Below are 23138 nucleotides of genomic sequence, written 5' to 3'. Positions count from 1 at the left end.
CGTTAGTCTCACCAAAATCTTTTACATTCTGGAATAGACGAGCAAAAAAAAACATTAATTTCTACATGAGTCATATCGAAGACACTATGATCTCAGCTGGCATGTAAGTCAGTTTTGTGTAATTATTTATTATTTTTTAATTCCATTGATATACTAATCTTAAATTTGAATCGCTGACCGGTGAGAGATTAATTACCTATTTAAACCTTAACGACATGTACTAGTTAAGAATTTTTACACTAAAGGGTAAATGGAAAAATCAACTCGCGACATTTCGGAACATTTCTTCAAATAAAAAAAAAAAATTGTATTGGTCGTAGACATATATTCTTGTTAAAAACTTAGTTTACATATGTACTTACTTCAGTACACTATAGTACTACTTATAACTCATCGTTAACAACGTATTCAGGAATAACCTCAAGCTTTGATCCTTGTTTTGCGATAATCGGTCTCTAACTCTCAGTAACGGCTTCTTATGGCTTGTTTATGTTGCAGGAAACAACTATAAACAATCGGACAATGATATCATAGCCGCTCCCTTAAATTTTGAGCTGTAAAGTTCAAATTTGCACCAACATTTTCCTGTAAAACTAATGGGAAATACATATATCTGACATCTGTTTTATTTGTAAAAGATGTAAGCGCCATTAGAATACCAGTGATGTTTACCTTTTTAGAATAGTATGGCGTAAATAGAAAGGGAAATTTGCACTCCATCACGATGTAACGCATTTTGCATTATTGTTATATTATAAAACCATTGTCATAGTTATTGATGGGCAAAGTGTGACTTTTTAAATTCATATGGAATGCCTATGTCAAAAGTTATAAGTATATTTTGTTCTTTTTCTCACATAATAATAATATCTGCAATGGATTCAGATCAAAAGTATACGAGTTGGAACTTCTATAGGAGCTTTATAGCCTGGGAAATCTTAAGGAAATATGTAATAAGAATTCATAAAAGGTACATATCTAATCTATCTATGTAGAATTATAAAATCATATTGAGAAAATAATAAAAGATTTATGGATATGGTTCCTTACGTCACTCCGTACGTAAATGCTAGGTTTAAATTTATATAGAATGCTAGATTTGTCAGTATCGGTCGAGACCGATGGAGACAGAAATCGCAGGAACTGCAAACTGCAAAACCAATTGGTCATGGTCCTCAGTAATGATAATGAGGGGCCGCCAAAAAAGATGAGATAATAGCAGACAATATTTATTTATTTATATTATTATTATTTATAAGCTCTCATAAAGTTGTACATACTTACTAATGAAATAATAAAATGGAACTAGTGTGAATTTAATTTACAATATTCACGCTACAATCTATTTCTATTTATTACCTATAAATTACAGTGACAAAAACACTGACAATCATTTAATAACATTTTTTGATACGATGTCGAAAGATAGGTGCTTTTAATAAAATTGAGTTTAATTAGATGTCGGGATCGGGACAGTATCGATATACGAGACCTACACAAGGACGTAACTTTTTTGTCAAAATTAATGAAATGTCCAAGCTGCAATTTTGTAACGAGCTTATCTAAATAGGTTCAATCTTTGACGACCTGTCTTGCCTAGTGGGTATAGTGACCCTGCCTATGAAGCTGATGGTCCCGGATTGAAATCCTGGTATTTATGGACATTTATTCTCGTGATGGGCACGCATATTTGTTCCTGAGTCATGGGTGTTTTCTATGTATTTAAGTATTTTTCTTGAATGGCATTTTCATAATTATCGTCTGAAGCTACGGAATCCACCATGCGTGGCCCGACACTCACTTGACCGGTTTTTGATATATTGGGGCATTTGATCGATCGATTTAGTTTGTTGCAGGTAGTTACTTAGTTATAGTCAACAATGTATGTAAAATGACATGCGACTTGTTCTATGTAAGGTCTGTGGAGCCGTTAAACGTGGCTGTTTGTAAGAGATATTCGTTGCAGAAAAAAACCTTCAATTGTCTCCTCCTGTCCTTAAAAACCTTCATTTTGTGCTTTTTGTTCAAAAATAATTTTCATAATTCAATATTTCAGCGTTATCCGATATATGTATAAACGTTGTAATCACATCCTATAATAACTTAGCAATATACCTAAGTACGCATCAATTTAAAAAAAACGATGCGAGTTCAATCAATTACTATAAATCCATACCTAATCGCAATCGACACTACCATAAGAACTCTCGTTAAATCTTACCATTAAATGTTGATGGGATTAAACAGGAAGGCTTGCCCAGAGTTATAATGACGGCATACCGCAAAAACTTGCTCATGTGTTGTACCTCATGCCTTGCAGCTCTAAAACCCTTTCAATTTTACTCTTTATTCTCATGGCAGAAGGTCGCAATTAATGTTAATAATCTTATGGTGCCGACAATCCCTAGAGTGTTTAATATAGATAATAGGCCTATGTGTTCTAAACTTCCCGTATACTTACGTCTTTAAAACGTATGCGCGGTAGAGGTACCGAGGGGCTGGCTTAGTGTCAGCATTTTCACTCTCATTTCCCAGCTCATTTTCCGGTATTCCGGTATAAGTGACCGGTTGTGAGGAATCAGGAAAAGGCGCGTCTAAAGTCTAGTGGAAGTTCTTATTAAAGTGAGGACACACGGGCTGTTTGTGACGAGGACATTTTTAGTGAAAGATATTTTTGACTAATATGGTAGTAAGAAATTAGTACGCCGAATCTACAGGGTGATTCATGAGACGTGAGCAGGACTAAGCCTACACAATCAGTAAATGTTAATGAACCGTTCATCATCATATTTAAGTAAAACAATCTCGCTTTATTTCTGTTATTTAACTTTTTGGGAAGGACAAATTTGATAATCTACAATCATGGACACCCTACAGCACTTAATTAAGAAAGATAAAACCTCTTTAACCGTTATGACAGCAGTTTGATTATGAAGAAAACAAAATGTCACACTTGGGTGAGATACGATTTTTCAAAAGTAACCAGACTCCGATGACATTCAATTTGTCACTTGTTATGGATAAAACAAATAGGGTGACCATACATGGCGTAAATAAATTATAACATTTTTTTTTGAACAGTAAAAAATAAAATAACGTTAATCTCACAAATACTGGTACGAAACAGTTGCTTATAACTTACTGAACGCTCAAGCTTGATCCTGCTCACGTCTCCTGAATCACCCTGTATATAAACATATAATAAGTTGCTTTTTGTGACAGTGAAAAGTATATCTCAACTTTACAATGAAGCAATGAAGAAAACTTCATCATGATTTGTTAGGTGTCAAATAGACATGTGTAAGTAATGCGCGTAACATCACAAATGAGATATCACTCAAACGCGTAATGTTGCATTACGCATCACTCCGAGAAACCAAGCATTACTTCAAACATCACTCGAGCATATGACTGGCCGAAGCGCGCGTAAACTCGTAAAGCATCAATATAGATTGACGCGCCGGTAGTCGGTACGAAAGGTCCGTTCAAGTACAATCCGCGTAATGTATAATGAGCAATGAGACGTGATGGTGTGATGTGTGATGTTTGTTTGCCATGCTATCATTACTTTGCTATCCCGCTCGCACCCGCACTCACTGCTCGCTCGCTCTCATTCCGCAATGCTTTCGGAACACTTCGGATCGGTCCGCTCGGCCGGTCGGTAGCAGTCGCATTTGAGTTATTGCGAATTTCATTAAATTGATACGATAACGGATTTTTGCACCTGCAATCGATTTAAAACTGTAATGCGTTACCATAGAGCTTACAATGTTTTTAGTATTTTACCTATAAGGATGCGGCTAAATGATAATTCGCTTGCGAGTTTGAATTTGACGAACAAAAACGTATTTACTGTTTATTATTGTTGTGAAATGTTTGATTTGGTTGACTTTCGCGGCAAACTAAATTAAGCACGAGTGAAGTTACTTATTTATCTTTAATTTAATAGTGAGCTAGTGTTTACAGTACATTCTCGTATCAGTATCATATCATAATTTTATTGATATACTCAAATAAAAATACTACCTAGTGACTCTCGATGGCGTTATCTCATTAATTAACAGATATTTTCTTTTATTTTTTATCTATGATGCATATTTTACGACTATAAAAATAAAAACATTAACAAAAACGATCTATCACATGGCGGTGACAAAACGCAATGCGTAATAGATCGACGCGCCGATATGATACGCCCTAGAGTCCTAACACTCGCTGCGTAATGTAGTTAGTACTGTGATGACTGTGATGAGTGTGATGTTGCCATCACGCGCGCGCCCGCGCGCTGTATTCGTTCGGGTAAATGTTTCGTTTCGAGTGATAAGTGATGTGATATCTCAGTGTAACATTACGTTTTCGAAAAAGTGATGTGATATAGCATTACTTTTTGAAGCACTGTTTCGCGCATGTCTAGTGTCAAACATTGGGTTTGTTAGATGGTTCAACTTCTGCACCTACGAAGTAAATTACGTATAAAGTTTACTTTAAGTATATTGTATCCATTATGGTCCTTTGTTCTCTAAAATCCCGAAATTATTACCAAAAATGTATGTGATATGTTCATAAGTTCCCTCGCACTCTAATGCTTTTAAGACTTTTAAGGTTAGCCATAGTGACCAATGGAGTTCAATGGACTTCCTCCTGCTGACTAGTTGACAGACTTGTCGTAAGACGTAATGCTCACCCGTGTGTTTACAAAGCTTAGAGGGAAACAACAGGAAATGACACGCTTTGGTCAATTACGCAATCACCGATCGGACAGGAGTCGATAGACATGGCTAAGTCACTAATTATGTTCCTGAAATAAGTCAACCGTATGCGACATGTGTTTAAGTACTTAGGTACCTATGTATATATCCATTACGCATTGCAGTGTTAATTTCTCATTTAAGTACCTATTCTAAATATGATAATAATTTAAAGCAGGGATTGGAACCGGTTTTTTGCAAAAACTTTGAAATAAACATATATTTCGGTTTATTTTATACTCCAAATGTAGGACTCAGTTGTGTTTTTATTTAAATAACTACTTCGTATTATTAGATTGCACAATTAGAAATTATTAATTAACAAAGAACGAAGAAATACCGTTTTTGTTCCCATAAAAAAAATATCGGTTTCCGATCCCTGATTTAAAGACAATCCTGATTGAAAGGAGATTTGACTTGATTTGAATTTTTTGTATATTTTTACAATTTAGGTATTATATTGATCCGTAATTAGTGTCATATATATGTATTATATGTAGTAATGATAGTCGTTTATGACCTACTTTAGATAGGTATAATGTAATATGTCTAATGATTCGACACAAAGTCGAAAAAACTAAATGTTGTTCGGATAATTTTAGGGATTGTGTAGCCTAAAGTTCTTAGGTAGTCACTTATTTGGGTTGATTACCTCCCCGTTGACGATTTGACATAATAACCATTCAATAATCCTTACATACTGAAGTTTTTAGAGTTTCTCGAAAAATACATGGAGCTCGGGGTAACCAAGTAACTCAGAAAACTGCCACAATATATATTATGTGTCGGAAATTTCGGGATTCGAACCCAAGCACTATCTATCTCCCGTTCCCGTTTAGAAACCGCATTTACGGATCGCCAAATATCAACGCTCGCAATCGATGTCTATCCCTAAGGTTTGGACGTTTCAGATATGGAAAATTTACCTCTCGCTGGCGGGCGGAAGAATGGAACTAATTATTGAAATAGTAAGTACTTTTGCCATATTTTTTTGCTAATCGCATGTGTAAGAAAACGCATGCATTAGCAATGAACGCATATCTTCATACTAATTGTGCAAGTAATCACTCTACATTTGAGATAAATAGACAGAGACATGCTAACGGTACTTGACCACTAATTTAATCTTTATGATTGTCATGACAATCGAATGCATGCACATTTTATGGTAATTGCGTGCTGTTTGCCGCTTTAAAATATGTTATAGCTAAATTGGGTGATGTAAAATAATTTTGCTTTATACCTTTTTTATTACGCAACTTTTTTAATAAGACAAAATTTTGGCGACCCTCTATTTTCCACTGTTTGTAACTACTATTCGACATGTGCTGCCATCTGTTTCACAAGGTGCGAACTTCCCACAAGAAATTCTTACTCAAACAGTTCGCATGCCGGCATTAAGTCGCGCCATCTGTCCATTAATCTAAGCATCATTTGACTTTGTATCAATATTTTTTGAATCTCCGACGGGAAAACTATCCACTAACGCCTGTACCGAAAAAAACTGTAAATTTCAAGCGGCTGTAATTTTGTTTTTAGGCAAGATGACTATGGCATTCTTACCGCGATAAAAAGTCTTAATAAAATAATTTTGAGTCCAATATAAATAATTTTGGATTTACGCTGTTCGACTTTACACCGGTAAATAGAAGTGATCACTGAAAATTGGTATTTTCCAAATAGCATGAAAATTTGCAAATTTCCTACATGACTGATTTCGAAACACAAAATTACCTCTATTACTTTCGTGCATTTCATAATAAACGACTAATTTAGTATGCTGTTTCTTGAACAGAGGCCCCGAAGCGGCAGATCTCTAGGGGCAAGTGACCCTGAGCCCATCACAAAGATTGCTAATAGAATTTGCGAAAACGAAGCATACCTGTCATAATTATCGTAAAACTGGGGTACATATACGGCTAAAGTGGAACGAACTACGATGAAAGTCAGTTCAGTTCTTCGTACGAAGGTTAGGGTAACTAAAGTTACAGAAAGTTTGTGTTACTTAATTCTAGGCCTAAGTCCAAAAATCATACAATTTCCTTCGTACAAAAATCGCATTTGGTAGTTGACATAGAATAGAGAAAGAGCTCGAAACGTCCTATAGTTCCACCCTCGGGAGATACAAACTGCCTTGGAGCTATTGAATCAGGATCTTGATCGTATCGATGTTTGGTCTGAACAATGTGACTTAGTCCTTAACCCCAACAAGTCAAAGTTTCTAGTGCTCGGCACTAAAGGCCAAGTTGACAAACTCGCCAGCTTTGATATCAATGTTGTGCTCGGAAGGGATCGCCTCGAACGAGTCTCGGCGGCCCGTAACCTTGGCCTAATCTTAGACGAGCGCTTGCGTTTTGAACAACATGTACTCGATGTCGCTAAAAACTGCTACTATAGATTGAGAGTACTATACCAGGTTCGTCAATATCTCAGTGTCGACCTTAGAATAAAATTATGCGACACCTTAATATTATCCAAACTCAACTATGTCGATACTGTGATTAACGGTTGCTTGCTGGCTCGTTCAAAGGCGCTCCTACAACGCATCCAGAATGCTTGTGCTCGTTTCTGTTTTCCCATCCCTCCACGTGCTCATGTCACCCCTTATCTTAACAGTGGTAAGATGTTGAAAATGGAAGCACGTCGATCATTGCACTTTGCGACCTTACTTTTCGGTGTGGTAAATTTTCAACAACCCCAATACCTTTTTAACAAGTTGTCGTTCTCCTCTCGTCCAATGAGAGATGGCATTCGACTTCTCTGTCCGAGACACGGCAGTTCAGCAGCATTTCGTGGCAGTTTTCGCTACTCTGCTACGAAATGCTGGAACAACATACCCCCTCCAATACGTAACTCTAAAACATTACTCACTTTTAAACTTAAATTTAAACAATATCTTTTCAGCTTCCAACTGCCGTGTTCTTCGCGTTCCATGCACCTTAGTTAGATTATGATTATTTTATGTTATAAATTGAATTATTTATCTATTTTTAACGAGTTGCCTTTTTATGTATATATGCTCTACTATATATTAAACTAAATACATGTCTGACTTTACCTGTTTATATTTTTAGATATTCCCAACCCACTCACTTCCGCTTTGAAATTTTTCCGTGCAGTAGTTTCTAACTTGTGTTAAATATTAATACTTGCTAAATCACTGTCTGACACTGCCTTTACTGTTCCGAGCTATCTTCTTGCCCTGGGCTCCACGGAAGACCAGCGCTGTAGCATATATATGTTAGAGCATATGCTGAGTGGTGTCCAATTGTAGCCTCTATTACAGAATCATCACTGTAACTATTGCATGTTAGTATAAGTTACAAGTAGTTATAACTGTTTAGTGTATTAGATCTTCTTTCTTACTTTTTTGTTTTCTAATGTGGTGCTGTTTGTAGATGGTTTTGCAATAAACGTTTTTCTATTCTATTCTATTCTTCTATAGTGCCGTTCTCTCAACTATTAGTGGGCTCAAATCATAAGTGTATTAAAAGAAAAGTATAAAACAGTCAAAAAACATTAACAATTCCAGCAGGTGACCGGCTGATGCAGCCAAATATAAAAAACGGGTCCGTAAAAAGCAGCCACCCACTGAATGCGCTCGGAATAAGCTGCCTACCTATCACTTCTACAAAAAAAACAATAAAAAAAAAAATTACAACTATCTAAATTAAAAGTCGCTTTTTATTGTAGTTATTCTAAACCTACCTTACCTTAGTTTGTGCTCAATCGCATCAGCTTTTTTCATTTGAAGTTTACAGTTTTATTTTCGTACACCCCTTAGTTAAACCTTCTAACTTCTAGTAAAATCTTCTAACGTTTTGTCGATTGCATCCTAGTCCAAAATAGTACATAGTTTTGACTAAAGATTGATTTTTCGTAGATATGATCGTGATCTGCCCTTCCAACTCGGTGTCAAAACTAGGTACTCTGTCTGTATTGTATTTGGGAAGTATGTACCTTGATTGATAATTTCAAAGTTAGTATGGGGCACGGAACGCTATTTTCCAATTGGGAACTTTCTTTATTTCTTATGATTTTTTCCTAAAATTTCCGAAACATTTTCCAACTTTTTGGGAACCGTCCGCCTTGTTAGTTTTCGCTGTGAAATAATAAGGGGTATTAAACTTTAATCTTTAATAAAGATAATCGCGCAAATTTTAATACAGATGTTACTGTAACTATCGGCCCGATTCGAAGAATGACATACGGTAACGATAAGTTCTGGTTTAGATAAGTCCTCATTCAAATATCGTTTGTATGTCGTATGATTGACAGAAGCAGCTTGATTCGGGTAACCAATGTCACTTTGACGTTAGAAATATCGTAGATAGATCTTATTGGGATTACAGCAGAATCGAAATAAACGTCAATTTTGACATGTCGTTTAGTTATCGATCGTTTAAAGATCTTTCCAAATTCTTAATCGTGTCTTAATCATTCTTCGAATCGGCCCGTATGTTAGGAACAAACATGTATTTAGATCAGGGTGGATCTAGGGACAGTGACCTGCCTACGAAGCCGAAGGTCCCGTGTTCGAATCCTGGTAAAGGCGTTTATTTGTGTGTCTATCACAAACACTTGTTCTAGAGTTATGAATGTTTTCTATGTATATTCATATATACATTATATACATACTTCTCTAGACGTTACGTACACGTCTAGACGATTAGAGAACAATAAGGCACATTATTAATTGGAATATTTTATTGAACTCTTATTTCAATATATTGCACTATGAAACAGCCATTACAATTTTGTCTGGTAGTAATAAAATAAATAACACTGATGAAAACCCAACAATTTTCTCAAATTGCATTTCTCTTATCCAGTTTGCTTGTAAATATTGCTGGGCTTTGCCGCTCCCGGAATCCTACATTATAACCAAATATTTATTCACTTCACTTTCATATACTCGTACTAGTGTGATGCAGTTAACTTCTCAGCAACAGATTTTGGATGACTACCCATGCAAATATGGTTATTAGGCATGCCATCTACTAATTGCTGTATCACATTTTTCAATCCCTTAAAAATAATTGTTTAATTTTTTTAGTATCTACCTATTCTCAACCTAACTGTTAAAAACATATTATGTTTAACGCTATATTTACAGGAGTATTTATAAATTTTAAATAGACATGAGACTTGCTACTCTACGATGATTTCCTTTTGTCGTTTTTGTCATTTCGTTTCCTCGGAGATGATGACGGTGAGCTCTCTGGTTTATCCTCTTGTTTTACCATCCGCTTCGGTTGACTGTGATAGTTTCTTGGGAAGGAGGGAGCCTTTTGTGAACTCCTAGCAGGTACGTGACGGAGCCCGGTTGTGTACTCCTCTTCAAGGTTTAATGGTGACCCACTTTGAATGTAGTGCGCGGGTAACGAGTGAGAGTTGACGTAGGATACTTTCTCATTGGATGCAGTTGCACCTCCAAGGATTGTTTTTGGAACCATTATGTTATATCTTGACTGGTATTTTGAAGAAAATGGCTCAGGAGTAACGTAGTTCACTGATTGCATTGATTTGCTTGGTTTTGGCGTCGTTTTGTGGAAGGGTAGAACGGTAGCAATTGTGTGTGCTTGGCTGGGATAATTCTCCGAGATGACGATAGTTTTGCTGGCAGAATCATCGCCAACTTGTTTTTGATAATAGTAGTTTTGTGAATGACCTGATTGAGGATCGAATTGGTATCTTTGTATCGTTTGACTTTTGGGAGATGACGGATAAATTGCAATAGTTTCCTTTTGAACGGGTTCTTTAGAAGAATAATATTGCTGCTGTTCTTGAGAAGCTCCATATCGCGGTTTAGGCGTACTGTAGGAACTTACGGATACTTTTGTAGGAGCATCATCTTTAGGATTTTCTTTAGGCAACTCATACTCCGCTTCCGTTTCATATTGCTGTGACTGCAGCTGTTGTCTGTAATGAGGAGTCTGGGGGACTTCATGTGCTTGCTGTTGGGTAGGCGCCTGCAATTCTTCGTACTGTACATGAGCAGGAGCATGTTGAACGGTAGATTCTTGATCTACTGCTGCTGCCGCTTGACCATGAGTTTGACTTGAAATTTGCTGATATTCAGGATCAACATTATCAACGTAATATTGTTGATATGATTCGGGTTGGGATGGAACGTACTGGTATTGGTACTCATACTGCTGGTTTTGCACAGGCTGCTGATGGTAAACCGCTTGAGCTGGCGCCATATAATACTGAGGAAAGGAATACTTTGAAGGATATTTAGCCATGACAGGCTGAACTGCGGAATATTGGACTCCGGAGTAATCTGCTTGCGTATAAGCTGGTCGGACATACGGGTTCGCATAGTGCTGGGGTTCGTATTGAGACGCTGGAGACGAAATTGGCGCAGCGATCGCTGGTGCAGAGACAGGCGCTGATAAAGGTGAATGGTTATAAGACATAATTTGAGGTGCCATTGAATATCCAATCTTAGCAAAATACTGATTGACTAACTCTTGCAAATTAACATTGTTCAAATACTGCGATATCGGATAGTTTTGTGGTAAGTTAGCATACAGTTCAGCGGATGGATTCTTAAGATACGAGCTTGGGATTCTCAAAACTAGCACAGGAACTACTTTTTGTTCTAGTTGAGGTCCATGTGATCGAATATAATCTGAAGTTAAGCCAGCACTCTGGTACTGAGGGCTTTTAAGGAGTTGAGATGAATCTACGAAGAAGTTAGGCATAACGGAAGGAAATTGACCACTCAATCCGGAAAAATGATCTCCATTGTATGTTGTGTATAAAGTCGAGGGTGCTGACTGCGATGGTTTATAGGGCGGCGGTGGAGGAGATTCTAATCCCTTCACGTTCTCATAGTTAGATTTTAACTCAGTCGAGGGTTTTTTGTATTCATAAGAGTTCGTTTGTTCTTCTTTAACTGGCACGAGTTCATAAGCCTGTGACGGCTGGATCTCTACATTCGGTGAAGCTGTTGTATAACCTCCTTTTGTATATTCGTTCTCCTGGCCACTAGGATGCGCTGGAGGAATATCTTCTTGTGAATATGGGTATAATACGAATTTTCCTTTTTCTTGTGGCTTTCCAAAATAGGAGTAACTATAACCAGTGTTGGTTCTGTACCCATATCCCAAATTAGCATCGATGGTCCTTTTTCCTTTTCCCTTCGAGTCCGTATCGTTTACTATTTCAATAGCAATAACTGCAGGGAACGGAAATTTAGGTAAGTCTCCTTTGGGTGGCAGTTTCGTTGTTTCTTTGTCAGACTTATTTTTCTCTTCGTCTACAGGCACATCGGATTTGATTCCAAACTTTGCTTCTACCTCCCTCAAGAATTTCCTTTCTTCATTAGTAAGACTTGAATTTGTTTTAGATTCCTTAACTTCGGGTTTGTACTTCTTGGGTTCGGGGGCCGGGCTCGCTGTTGATAACGTAGCGAGCACCAGAATCTGAAATAATGCAAAGATAATCTTTAAACATACTTTTTCTAGTGCTTAATGCGATTTTAATAGAATATCTCACGTTATGATAATGAGTATAGTGAATAATAAATTACACTAATTTATTACGGCTAGATAACAAATTATTTTCGATCACGCTAATATATATCATGTTGCATCTCATCATTTTCTTTTACTAGGTAAATATAAGTATGTATAGTATGACTCAGTTATGATGCAAGCTAACTAATAAATACCTGTCTTATCATATTTATTGCGGTTGTTACGTAAATGCGAAAATAAAATACCCTGGCCAAATACAGAAAGTCGCTACAGTGCGGGTAATATCGTAATGTCGCTTCCGTTTAAATCCCTTCAGTTAATATTGTAATCTTTTTGTTGCAAAAGTTTAGTAAGATAAGTGAGACCAATGCAATGACACTTCCATCAAAACATCGGTATCACCGTTCTATTTTTAGGGCGGGTGCCTTTTTTTTGCTACCCTTACTGGGTAGTAAGGGTGAAAAAAAAAATACCTACATAAAAATAATGTTTAGTTTATTTTTATGTTTCTAATTATACCTATAAGGGGTTTATATTCTAAATATATCACAAGTGCCAAATAAGAAAATAATAGGGCCAAATAAGAAAGGGCTGTCAATATAATAAAAAGTGTCATCATCGACGTATGAAACACGCGTGAAACAAGTGCAATTCAAATAAAAATAAATAAATAAATAAATATTATAGGACATTATTACACAAATTGACTAAGTCCCACAGTAAGCTCAATAAGGCTTGTGTTGAGGGTACTTAGACAACGATATATATTCCGTGGAGGATGGGACGTGTGCTCGTGTGGGACGCAACTTGTGTTGACACGCTGGCACCTTCCCACCTCCACGGTACTACACACAAAGCCGGCGCGGCGGCGGAAGCGGCAGAGGCCCTCAAAAAGCGCAAATATGGGAGTCTCGACACCAACTACAACTTTGTTGCATTTGGAGTCGAGACTCTTGGTCCGTGGGGCCCCGCAGCGCAGGGCCTATACCGGCAATTGGCGAAACGGCTGGTGGATGGGACCGGGGATAAGAGAGCTGGCAGCTTCCTCGCCCAACGCTTGAGCATAGCGATACAGCGAGGAAATGCTGCCAGCATCCTCGGTACCTTGCCACGGGGGCCCATTTTAGATTTAGATTTTTAGTTTTATATAGTAGTTTTAGTTTAGTTAATTGTATTACTTATATAATTTTTTTTATTAACTTGTCAATAAATTAATTTTAGTCGTTAATCTAGGCAACCATAGACTAAAGCTGGACCAACTTACCAACTAGACTAGACTAGTTAGTATAATATATAAATATTTATAAATACTTAAATACATGGAAAACACCCATGACTCAGAAACAAAAAATATCCATGCTCATCACACGAATAAATGCCCTTACCAGGATTTGAACCCGGGACCATCGGCTTCATAGGCAGGGTCACTACCCACGAGGCCAGACCGGTCGTCACAATAAAAAAATCTTCGTCGATAAATTAACCTAATCAGAAGGAAATTTTCTGTAACCTTAATTTAAAAATTCATTGACACGAACTTTAGTATAATTGCTTAGACTATAATAACATTGTTGGGAGATCCTTGCTTCAAAGCCTTGCAGCCTCAATAAACATAGTTCACTCTTTGCAAAAAAAATGTCAATATTAAAATTACACCAAAACAGCAAGTTTATTTTAAATATAATAATGTGTTAAAAAGAAACTCTTGTTATAACACTATACAAATTATAAACCAACAGTCTAAAAGCAAAGAGTCATTAAAAATTGCAGGCGGGTCATAATTATTTTGGTCGTCTTGTTTCTGACCACTCTGTCACGCTTGTTTTTCTGTATTTTATCAACTAAATTGCAAAAGACAAATAATTGCTATGTCTTTTTAGCTGTAGAATACATTTTACATTAAGAAAATGAAAAACAAAATTTTATCTCATACAAAAAACTCTACTCCGTCATTTTTTTTTGGGGACAAAAAATAAGACAATGAACTGAATTTTGACCAGGTGATCATATGGGAAGGTCACATAACCTCAGTTAATGTGAAAAGGCCCTTAGTTTTTAAATAGATATGTTGACAGCAAAATCCACGGATTTTATAAAATGCCTAATCGATTCAAACCTTAAAATATTTTTAGCGTATTTCTTTTTTTTTTTATACTACTTCGGTGGCAAACCAGCATACGGCCTGCCTGATGGTAAGCAGTCTCCGTAGCCTATGTACACCTGCAACTCCAGAGGAGTTACATGCGCGTTGCCGACCCTAACCCCACCCCCCTCGTTGAGCTCTGGCAACCTTACTCACCAGCAGGAACACAACACTATGAGTAGGGTCAAGTGTTATTTGGCTGCGGTTTTTACTACTTCCCCAGTTGGTTATAAAAAATAAATGTTCAAAATACTACACGTATTTGTTTGTATTTGTTTTTCGGCAAACTGTACTTTGCCATGAAAATTGAATGTTAATACGAAATTCATAATTAATACAAATATAACGATACCGAATACGTATTAGGTATCGTAAGTCGTAACGTTACGATACTGCAAATCATAATAACTGACTACAGAACGTGCAAAATAAACAGGTTAATTCGCATACACTCATACCTAAATATATTGATACAAAAAAAAATCTTACGACGCCTTAATATTCGATTGAAGAATCCACGGTGCTCCTATGATGAGCTCTTAAATAAATACAACATGCTAAGATTGCGGGACCGCCGTTGCGTCGCCGACGCAGTCATGCTACGTGACGTATGTGCAGGTGACTTAGACTGTCCAAGTCTCCTATACAAAATATACTTTCGAGCTCCTCTCAAACTAACGCGGTCTACACACCTCTTCAGTCTACCGAAGACAAAGACTAACGCCGAAAAACGTGCACCTGTATACAGAATGTGCGACCACTACAATAAGTCTCTTCTCGAGATCGATCTATTCTCAAAATCCCGCGCCCAGTTCAAGTCGGCAGTCACAAATTTATAGATCTAAGATCATATATACCTAGAAATAAGATATAGAAATAAGATCATATATACCTAGGTAACTTTTTCCTTCCTATTTAGTTACATATATACAAAGTCTAAGTAATTAGTTTATGTGCATACGTATATACACTTAATCTCTCTAAACACTTGTAATGTTGTAAACCGCATGTTAGTCTTAAGTATTAAGTGGTATTAGGTATATGTTCTTCGTGAGATACGTATATGGAAGCATCTGTATTTAAGGACATTTATGCTATTTAAGTCTTTTTTGTTCATGCCATGTATGTTTTCTGTGTTATCTCCTCAATAAATAAATATGTCACGGTTATAGTTTCCATCACCTAATGAATAACAATCATTTTTGCAATACATCTGTTTTAAGAGCTCATAAACTAACATAATCGACGTTCTCGCGATGCGCATGCGATTATCTCCAGGCAACCCGACAATTCCTCATCAAATGCTAAATAGTCGAACGCTCAAGTCAACCATTGTAACTGTGGCCCCGTTATCCATAAATTTATACGTGATCGGAAAGCGTATTTATGGTGATTCACATGAGCGTTCCATTCGCCAGCGCTCAGCAACCGACTTGAATAGCGTCCCAGCTGTTACGCAATCGCCATTTTCTCAGCGCGAGTCGCGACCCTCGCTTTCCACGACCTCAGGATCTCGTGATAAACTACTTCACTAAAACATTGCTATACGTGTTACATAAATGTTACATAATTATTTTGCGGTTATAATTAGGGTTTCTAGCGACATGTAAATAAGATCGAGATTCTGCATCATTACGTCTGTTATGGAATGTTTTTTATGTTATCTTATTTTTATGGTATTCAAAAGCATGTTAACCGCTCGATTAATCTGCGTTCAACGTAAAGTATAGTTATGTGCTAATGTCATGGAGATTTATTTTTATATCATCTTATAAAATGCTCTTACGTATACAATGCGTCCGAGTTACGAATTATACTCAAATTGCCTCATCTTTTAGAATCTGTAATTCTGCGTGTAGAGTTACCCCACAAAGGCCAAGTCAGGCGTAATACAATGCGACTTCCTCAATAAATTCGAGTCGGCTTTTATTGGGCAGGTTAGAATTAATCTAGAGAAAGTTAAACGTTGGTGCCAACCCGTTCGGGGTTGCGAAACTTCCTGGCTGAATCCCACCTAGTGTGTGTAAGGAATATTAGGAGTCCTCATCTTTAAAACTGATATCACCTTTTTTCAGACCTTAGAAACTAGAGATTTCGTAGAGACTCGAGCTAATTTTATGTTATTTTAAGGACGCGTTGTTTTTTGATATAATTTAAATATCTAAAGATCCTTACACTTTTTCTTCAATCTACATTGTTTTCTTATACCTATTCTTCAGAATTGTAATGGAGTCTTAATTTAATACGGCCCCAGTCACAAGTAAAGGAAAAGTTAGGCAAGGTTAAGGGATACCATCAAAATCACTGATGACACAAATTGCTTTGAGAATTGGGTAAGTAAGTACGATGCGAAACTAAATGCGAATTAATGAGCGAGATGCATTGCGAAACGGACATTTTGCGGAAACGTGTGGCTGTTAGTCTTTTGTTTTGTTGGAAATAACGAGATATTGTGTGCGTGTTCGCCGTGTCCCAATCTTGCTTTCCTTACGAGTATATATTTTATGATGAGCACATTCGGACATAATCTGAAAGGTTATCTATAGCAACTTCGAACGTGTTTTTTTAAAAGGTCTATAATCTTAATCTAAAAGTGTAAATCTAATCTTACCTTAACTAATTTGACTATTGATTATATCGGGGTCATAAACGGACACTGTAGCAGAAGGCTTCCAACGCTTTTGTGTCGATGCCCCCTTTTGGTGCAAGAATTATACTTTTATGCCCCCTAATCTATAATACAAGGCATTCTGTACCCTCTTTTCGCCTCACAAGGCCCCCAGAGAGAGGCGTACCTGGTTAATAAATAATTTATTTGTAGCGATATCATCAAAATGGCAGCTATTTATCGCAAACTAAACGGTCCAATTGTCCAACAAGACTGCATAGAGATGTTTGGATTCTCAGATAAGAAGAAAAAAATAAAAGATAGAGATTAATTCCATATAAACCACAAAATTAATTGCATTAATTTCTATTTTAAGTAACTTGAGATTTTTTATTGGTTTTGCCTTTATAAATTCCAAAATTAAAAATGTTTAATTTATCAACTAACTAACTAACAACTAACTAACGAACTAGATCACACTAATGTAATCTGAAAGGTTACCTATAGCAACTTCGAACGTGTTTTTTTAAAAGGTCTATAATCTTAATCTAAAAGTGTAAATCTAATCTTACCTTAACTAATTTGACTATTGATTATATCGGGGTCATAAACGGACACTGTAGCAGAAGGCTTCCAACGCTTTTGTGTCGATGCCCCCTTTTGGTGCAAGAATTATACTTTTATGCCCCCTATTCTATAATACAAGGCATTCTGTACCCTCTTTTCGCCTCACAAGGCCCCCAGAGAGAGGCGTACCTGGTTAATAAATAATTTATTTGTAGCGATATCATCAAAATGGCAGCTATTTATCGCAAACTAAACGGTCCAATTGTCCAACAAGACTGCATAGAGATGTTTGGATTCTCAGATAAGAAGAAAAAAATATAAGATAGAGATTAATTCCATATAAACCACAAAATTAATTGCATTAATTTCTATTTTAAATAACTTGAGATTTTTTATTGGTTTTGCCTTTATAAATTCCAAAATTAAAAATGTTTAATTTATCAACATTATTTTTGCCGTTTTACTGACGTACTTCATGTCAATACGAGATGCTTGATTATTAAAAAATATGTCACCGTTAATTATGTATGTATGTATATACTTTATTGTATATAGAAATAAAAACACAAAAAACACAGTTACAGAGTAAATTAAATACAACAAAGGCGAACTTATCCCTGTATGGGATCTCTTCCAGTTAACCTTTGAGGAAATGAGTAAAACAGAAGGAACGGTGAATGAATGACAAACACAAACAAAAGTGTACAATCACTGAAATTAATGAAATGCACGTTTTGAATATACATTGATACAAATATACATAGATAGAAAAATTATAAAACTTTATTGTATAATGCACGTCAAATCTAGCCCGTCTTTAACAATGACAGTGTCATTTCAATGTAAAACTCCTAATAACGATGACTCGCAATCTAAGAATAAGAATTTTTAACTATAGATATTAATCGTACAGTGAACCATAATCAAAAGAGAGACATGAAAATTAAAGACTGTCAATCTCTGCAACCGTATGCGTTACAATACATTTGAGTGTACCGAAGTCCATAAGGACGGCTATGTATAAAAGCACGAGTTTGAATACTAAGATAAACTTGGCAACCGGCTAGGCTATTATTTTAAGTTGTTGGTACTAAAACTAGGGTTAATATAAGTTTGTTTTGGTAACAAGACTTTTGGTACAAGAGCGTAGAATTGACACTGCCGAATCGAGGTAATAGATCTACTAATATAGAACTCAAACAGTTAAACAGAGGTTATAAAATAGACGGAACTAGATCACACTAATGTAATGCGATTTATAATCAAGGAAATAATGAATAACTGCTTTCCGATACAAATGTATTCGTCATTTTTCTCTCTGGATATTGACACTATGTTTACGCAATTCGATCTACATTAACCATAGCTATGCCCCTTCGTTAGCTTTTATTATTTTTTCATTATTATAATTCCAGGAAAAAACACGTACAAATATTTGAAAGCACTTATTAAATAATAATTAAATAACGGTAAAATTTAACGAAGGAGCATAGCTGTAGCAAATATACATCAAATTATGTGAAAATATTTTTCGAGCATTAAATTAAATAAAAGCATTCGTCCAATATCATCTTAAGGTAAGAAACGTCAATTCACATAGATATACCAATCCTTATTATTCACTACTCTCCCGTGCGGGCCATTACGAATCGCGCTTTGAGTGCGAGATAGTTTCAAAACAAGGAACTTATAGTTCATTAAACATAATCTCGCATGGCATTTGTAGTGAAGTAATAGTTGTGTTGGATGTTACTAGTGGTGCAACTGGTTACTGCTTAGTAGTTAGGGTTATGCCGTCGTTTAGTCGGTAGGAAATATGTTTCAAGTAATTATAGGTACTTGCAGCTTACAGATTGCTACAGAGTAATCGAGCCCATTTGATAATAAAACCATACAGAATGTGATAAGTCAAATAAAAATAAGTAAGTATAGAGAAAAGATATATATAACTCTTGATGGCAATATACCGCTGGCCTATACTCAAGTTGATTGTCGAGCCTATACAGATTGTCAACCATCTGTTTACGCAGAATTTTTGAGCTTTTCGGCCACACTTTCACTTTCGGAAAGAAGGCCACAACCTTGAACAACTCATCGTTACTGGCAAGGCTGATGGCAAACGACCAAGAGGCGCAGTCCAACAAGATGGGCAGATCAGATCCGTTCCACCCTAGACACCACTGCACGTCGCACTACACGAGGCCAAGAACCGAAACAGATGGCGTGATACCGTCAGAAGAAAGTTGATTCCACTGGGACTTCACGACCCTCAGCAATGAGGATACCGACGCGAGGACACCGTTTGATATTTAACACATATCAGTTTTAGTCCTGTGTCGAAAGATGGCAATAAATTTAGTGACTGCAAAATTTACTTTGACAATACGTCTCTATACTAAATTCTGTTTGGTATAGAGTGCTCACTCTATACATAGATAAAAACAAACTTAAGCGAGTTTTTTAATGAGCTCTGAATTTGAGACGAAAACTTACCTGTTTGTAATAAAATGTAAGCTTAATAAGTAAGTCGTTTTAAGCACGTTTTAATCTAAGTACAGATCGTGTCATTCACGACGCCGCGTGCCTTGACTCGTATTGTCATGTTATTAAAGGTTAGATTTGACAAATCTGCGCGTCATCGTGGATGACACGAACTATAACAATGCGTTTTACCATATCTCCCATACAACTTATTCTTATTTTATTTAGTAAGGAAACTGATGTGTGGAATTAGCACTTTAAGCTATTAATTTCTTTATGGTTTACTTAACTTCTGACTATACTCCAAGCAAGCAGAAATAACTGAGTATTCAGATCAGGGGTCGGAAAACCGCGAGATCTACGAGTGGCTTATAGCCATTTTGATATAGATACAATTAGGGTTCTTGTCGTTACAAAAAACATAACATTTAGACACATTAAATCAACATTGGAAGTAGAGCTTAAGAAAGACATTAAATGAAAACTATAGCGGACATGATCAGTTTAGCTGTTTTTGAGTTATCGCAAAAAGTTTTCCCTTCATAGTAAAAAGACTTACTTTAATTAGGTACTGATTATGCAAATTTGCCTATTTGTTTAACTCGGGTGAAAGGTACCGTTTCATCCCTTGGTTAACAATTTACTATACTTTAAGCTCCAGTTTAGCTTATTGTGACGGAAGAGTAACTACGGAACCCTACACTGAGCGTGGCCCGACATGCTCTTGGCCGGTTATTTATAGGTACTTTAAAATAAAATACTGTATATTGGTTTCATGCGATTAGGATATTGCTAAGCTAATGGCTGTTTTATGTAGATGTAGATAATTTGATTAAATTAAAATAAAACTAGAAAGTTTATTAAAAGATTCCTTTTGACACCTTGTATTGCCGAGATCTAATTGCGCTGGTTATCGATCTTTCGTATGAGTTTATGTAATCTGATAAAATTCTAATCAATGATACATGCAGTATTTTTACACTATGTACTGTGTAGTATCAATGTGCTCATAAATAGCAGAACGTGGACCAAATATTGTCCACAATATTATTGATAATCAATTGTGACCCCTTTTGTAATAAATACATACTTGTGATAGGTATGAATTGAAAACTATGAGTACCATATTAATATATTTAAAAATAGGCCATATTTATACGATATAGGTATTTTACATGACTATCTGTTAATAATCAAACCTACACCGGTTCAACCTCTTACTAAATTTTAGAAAATCGATCCTGACTGATTCAAAATATTCGTTATCAAAATTTAAATTAACCAAAATTAAATTAATGATGTATAAAAATTAAGATGATAAACGAAACGTCTATAACGGATAAGAACATTAAAAAAACACAAAATATATGTTATAGTAATTAGCCTGTCCGTAACTATGTACGTCTGCAAAGAATGATGATCCGTGATTTAAAAAAACTATCCTAAATATATCCTTCTCGGGAACTCAAACTATCTCCATGCCAAATTTTATCTGAATCGATTCAGCAGTTTAAGCGTGAAGAGGTATAACAGACAGACAGAGATACTTTTGAGTTGAATAATATTGGTCAGGATAAATGTCTGAATGATTGGACGAATTAATGGTTAAAGTACAGCCAGGAGTAGACAAAGCTTATTATAAGGTTATCTGTTATTTTACCATAATCTACAAGACCAGGGGGCCTAGTCAAGATGACAAACGCCAAACAAATAGAAGAAAATGTATTGTGATGACAAATGCTAATGCTACAAAAATTCACATGACTATTTCCATTCATTATTTAAGTTTGAATTGGCGTTTTCAAGCAACGATTATCTTGGCTACGCCCCCAAATCACTCTTCCTTAGGTAAGTAAATAAGGCAAAACAAATCAGAGTAGCCAGAGGTCACTATAACAACATTAACCCAGTTACATGTGCTTGCAATGTTTACAAAATAAAAGTATTTACCAGCGCAAACCACCGCATCCTGCGTCGACGTCACTCGCCTTCTGTCAAAAGAAAACAAACCGTTTAGTCTGTCATCCATCACGTCACAAATCACAACACTATCACGTCACTACACAAGGTCTCATGTTGTGCCTTAATTTTGTAAGTTTCATCTGTATTTGTAACAACCTGAATGCAATAAAGATAATTATGATTTGGATTATTTTGATAATGATAAACGTTTCACATACATGCACTGTGGGGTCAGGTATAAGGCCGGTGTACCGGTGGGCAAAGCAATGGATCCGCGTAAGACTATGTTCGCTTCTTTTATACCTCGGAAATGTTCACGAGATGCGCCCGCGATCGCCGGCCAGAAGCACTCACACAGGCAGAGCCGCGGAGGATGTACGGCTGATTATGGTGCACACTTTCACTGGCAATTTCTTAGCAGTTTTATGTTTTTACGACAGCAAAATAATTGAATTACACGTCGTATATTAGTCGTTAAAACGTTGAATAGTGTTTCAGTGATGTACAAACTACAGTAGATTTACGCAGGAAATGGATAGGTTTATACAAAGTTAGACTAATACCTTTGATACAAACAATTTTTTATTAAAATTTCCACACAAAATAACCTTATTAAAATTTAGGTGTATGGACATAATATAATTAGAATTAAAGGTACTTACTAAGTCTTGAATCTTCACAATAATTATTACCTACTTAATTCTAACAAATTCATTTATTCACTTTTAGCTACTACTTCACATTATATGTATAAGAATACGATATTTACGCGCATTAAATAAGAATAAGAATATATTTATTTGGCATTACATGAGAAGCAGTACATTGATCCCCACACTAGGCTCAGCCATTAACGTGGGAATCTCAGAGAAGTATCGGAATGGTGCGGTTCTTATTTTAACAGAATATATTATTGTTAAAGCGAAATTACATATGAATAAGATTTTTTTTATTATATGACTAACTATCTAACTTAGTACAAAGACTATATAATATATTGAATATTTATTTATTTTTATTTATATATATATATATATTATATATATATATGTATGCATTATTTTATGGTTATTTTTCTATCTATGTATATTTGTATCAATGTGTATTCAAAACGTTTGTGTTTGTCATTCATTCACCGTTAC

At 35.9% G+C, this 23138-nt stretch overlaps 1 protein-coding gene across 1 annotated transcript; it reads right to left on the bottom strand.

Annotated features, from left to right (window-relative positions):
* Positions 1-9437: 9437 nt before the first annotated feature.
* On the bottom strand, positions 9438-22461 carry LOC133525900 (uncharacterized). The gene is made up of 3 exons (XM_061862314.1): positions 22215-22461; positions 21985-22025; positions 9438-12181 (listed from the first exon to the last, which is right to left on the bottom strand). The coding sequence occupies exons 2-3, from the start codon at positions 22000-22002 to the stop codon at positions 9905-9907; spliced, it is 2295 nt and encodes a 764-aa protein (XP_061718298.1). The 5' UTR covers positions 22003-22025; positions 22215-22461; the 3' UTR covers positions 9438-9904.
* Between the last annotated feature and the right edge of the window lie 677 nt (positions 22462-23138).

This window comes from Cydia pomonella, chromosome 15, assembly GCF_033807575.1.
Source record: "Cydia pomonella isolate Wapato2018A chromosome 15, ilCydPomo1, whole genome shotgun sequence".
NCBI lineage: Eukaryota > Metazoa > Arthropoda > Insecta > Lepidoptera > Tortricidae > Cydia > Cydia pomonella.
This window is presented reverse-complemented; position numbering and strand designations above follow the sequence as displayed.